Source organism: Emydura macquarii, unplaced genomic scaffold (assembly GCF_026122565.2).
Source record: "Emydura macquarii macquarii isolate MOO-44397 ecotype Brisbane River unplaced genomic scaffold, CSIRO-AGI_Emac_v2 contig_3671, whole genome shotgun sequence".
In the NCBI taxonomy this organism is placed as follows: domain Eukaryota; kingdom Metazoa; phylum Chordata; order Testudines; family Chelidae; genus Emydura; species Emydura macquarii.
In genome coordinates, this window is record NW_027133808.1 from 6,735,646 (window position 1) to 6,738,924 (window position 3,279).

Here is a 3,279-nt window from a genome sequence, read left to right on the forward strand (position 1 = left end):
CATATGTAGTTGAAGACGTTTTGTTCAATGACTGGTTTGTGATGTAGATCTTTTCAGAGGGCTTGGGACCAAATTGTTAAGAACCAAAAAAATACACATCCCTGCAGTATGCAATTACAGTAATCATGTTTTAGCAGCAATACATAAAGAATAACAGCAGTGTGGAGACACAACTTTCAGTTACAGAGACCCTCACAATAGGTAGATACAAGGCAACTTTCTCAGTGTGTTGGTTAAAAGACAGGTAAGGACCCATCCTATTTTAGCAGCATCTATTGTGAGAGGAAGCCACAGCAAAAAGAAAGAGTGCAATGTTTATATAATATGTACACATAAACACATATTTTTGTGGTGCAAACAAATGAGTCTGGCTGTAACCAATGTTTGAATGTGTCTCCTAAGCCTTACATCTTGGCAAAGTGATACCAACTAGTTTTATTTGGCACTTAAAGGTATAGGTAGGAACTACTGACTCCCAAGCCAACCTGGAACTCTGCTGTATTAGAGCAGCAAATGGGAAATAAGGGACTGTTTGAAGACAGAATATTATTTTCTTTAAACTTATGTTAACTACCACCTGTGTCTGTCTAGTATATTTTTGCAGCCAGGGGGGTGCTTGGGTGAGTAAGGACCCCATTAAAACTGAGTGAAGAACTCAGGCCATATACAATTATCTCAGGAATAGGGTTGTTATAATCTATAGGTATTATAGTTTTTAATTGTAAAAGGTTTTTAAACAGGCATGAATAGATGTAGAGAAATTATTCTTCAAATGGGCATTTTTCTCCTTGCTCCCTTTTCTGGCAAAGACTGTCAAAACAAAAGAAAGTCATATTTTATTGACATTTCCCTTCTAAATTTCCCCTCCTCAATCATGGGATTTTCTATCTGAAATTCCACATCTCCCTCTCTCTGAGCAGCAAATGATATCATGTCTCATCCATCGAACATGATTAACAATCAGTAGCAATTTTTGACATCCTGTGACACAACACCCCCTGCTATTGGTTTCCAAGATAATAAGAGTTTTGAAAAAAAAAAAAATGAGTCACAGTCTTTGTGCAGAATGTTATACTAAGATCACTAGGAGTTGAGTTTTCCAAATGACTAAGCCTGATCATCATGTCTCAGAACATACTAAGTATGTGGAAATTCGTTGTTCAAATGAGGACTCTCACTTCTTTTACTATGACAGTCTACTAAAGTACAAAGCCTATGTAGTTTTGTTATCTGTCAAAGCAGATAGTGCACATTATTAGTAAGCTGCTAATGTCATGTCTTTTCTTCTGCCAAGGAGAAGTCCACAGAATGCCTGCCAGTGCTGCTACTGCTACATCTCAACTAACTAACTTCACTTACAGCAATGAAAGCAACTGTGATGTGTATAACCACCACTTTGCAGCAAAAGTAATTTTTTCATTCTTTTACACTCTCTTGCTGGTCTTTGGCTCTTGTGGAAACATCCTTGCCCTTTATGTCACCTTCCATCGAGGGAAGAAAATCAACTCAACTGATCTCTACTTAATCAACCTTGCTGTATCAGATGCCCTTTTCACACTTGCTCTGCCTGGAAGAATTGCTTATTACATCTTAGAATTCAACTGGCCTTTCGGAGACTGGCTCTGCAGGGTGACGGCATTCATCTTTTACATGAACACCTACGTGGGCATCTACTTTATGACATGTGTGAGTGTTGACCGCTACATTGCCGTGGTCCACACTCGACGGCTTGGCAGATTTAGGAAAGTGAGCAGAGTGAAGTATATCTGTATGCTGATATGGTTTTTGGTGTTCCTACAGACAATATCATTGCTCTTCAGGCCCATGACCAGGAAGATAGGAGATAAGCTGACCTGCATGGAATATTTCAACTTTGAAGAAATTCCTAAGCTACCATTTATCCTTCTGGGTGCTTGCATTATTGGATTTTTCTTACCAGTAGGGATTATATTAGTTTGTTATGTGCAGATCAACCTAAAACTGTGCAGAGCAGCCAAAGAAAACCCTCTGACGGATAAGAATGGGCACCACAGAAAGGCTTTCACAATCATACTGGTTGTGCTGCTTGCAGTTGTGGTCTGCTTTAGTCCTTACCACTTAAATATCATTCAGTTCATGATCAGAAAGATACTGTACCAGCCATCTTGCTCGGCACAGAAAGCCTTCAAGATGTCTCTTCAAATCACAGTGGCTTTTATGAACATGAACTGTTGCATTGATCCAATAATTTACTTCTTTGCATTTAGAGGGTATAAGAGAAGACTCCTAAGATTATTTAAAACCAGTGGCTCAGCTCCATCCTCCTCCACTGGAAAGTCATATTCAGAAAGCAATAGCAACAGCCACAATCAAGGAGCTTGCTCATCCTCAGCTTAGCTGTAACATTTTACATTTGTCCATGTCTACTCAGAGCTTTTATCTTAAAATTATCCATTGTTGCACTGGAGAAATTCCACAAGTGGCAGGAAAGGTGGAAGCATAAATATAGACAAGCTGCTGGTGACATTTCCACTGTGTCATCCAGCACTCTCCAGAACAAGATAACATGGCAGTAGACCCCAACAGCACCTCTTCCACACTTATAGTTCCACCATTTAGTGACGTTGACCCAGTGGCAGTGCAAGGGTGGAAAGTCTTAAGAAAAGAGCTGGGTATCAAAAAAGTCTTAGGCCAAGATATATATTTTTACGTATTATATTTATATATATATATATATATATATATATATATATATATATATAGTCACAAGTCTGAGAAGTCACCGTTTTATGATTTCTGAAACTTGTTATAACAGCATGGTATTAGAAATTCATTCCAATTTGAACATGTATTTCTTATAGAAGTTCATGGCTCGGAATTCAGTAGATGTATATACTGTACAAACAAATGGACAGAGTGAGACCCTCGTCTTCTCAGGAGTCATTAAAATAACAGGTAAAACATATTTGCAGTCCTTTGGAAATGGCATGCACAAAACAGTGCTATGTATAAGGCATAGCTTTAGCTTCTTGAAAATCCTAAAAACTTTGTTTGTTTGTTAAATCTGGAATAATACTCTGAGATTTTAAATATTCAGGTATTAATCCAGTTAAAATAAAGTTCTGAAGCAGCACTATGAAACAACTAATCACATCCAGTGTTCTACAGCTATTTGACATGAAGCCAGTCTTCCATTTTCCTGTCCTGTGACTGAAATTGTACTTGTTATATAGCATCCACTGGACCCTGGGAGAGGATTAAAATCAGTAGCAGGAATGTCCCTCTTTCAAAAGTCTGACC

The 3,279-nt window shown here is 38.2% G+C and overlaps 1 protein-coding gene across 1 annotated transcript; it reads left to right on the forward strand.

The window, feature by feature from the left end:
- The first annotated feature begins 1,308 nt into the window (after positions 1 to 1,308).
- LOC137145885 (G-protein coupled receptor 183-like) lies at positions 1,309 to 2,471 on the forward strand. Its single transcript, XM_067536853.1, has one exon. The coding sequence runs from the start codon at positions 1,309 to 1,311 to the stop codon at positions 2,374 to 2,376; it is 1,068 nt and encodes a 355-aa protein (XP_067392954.1). The 3' UTR covers positions 2,377 to 2,471.
- The last annotated feature ends 808 nt before the right edge of the window (positions 2,472 to 3,279 follow it).

Excerpts from the sequence above, each read along its gene's own strand:
- LOC137145885 (XM_067536853.1), top strand. The coding sequence starts at position 1,309 with ATGCCTGCCAGTGCTGCTACTGCTACATCTCAACTAACTAACTTCACT.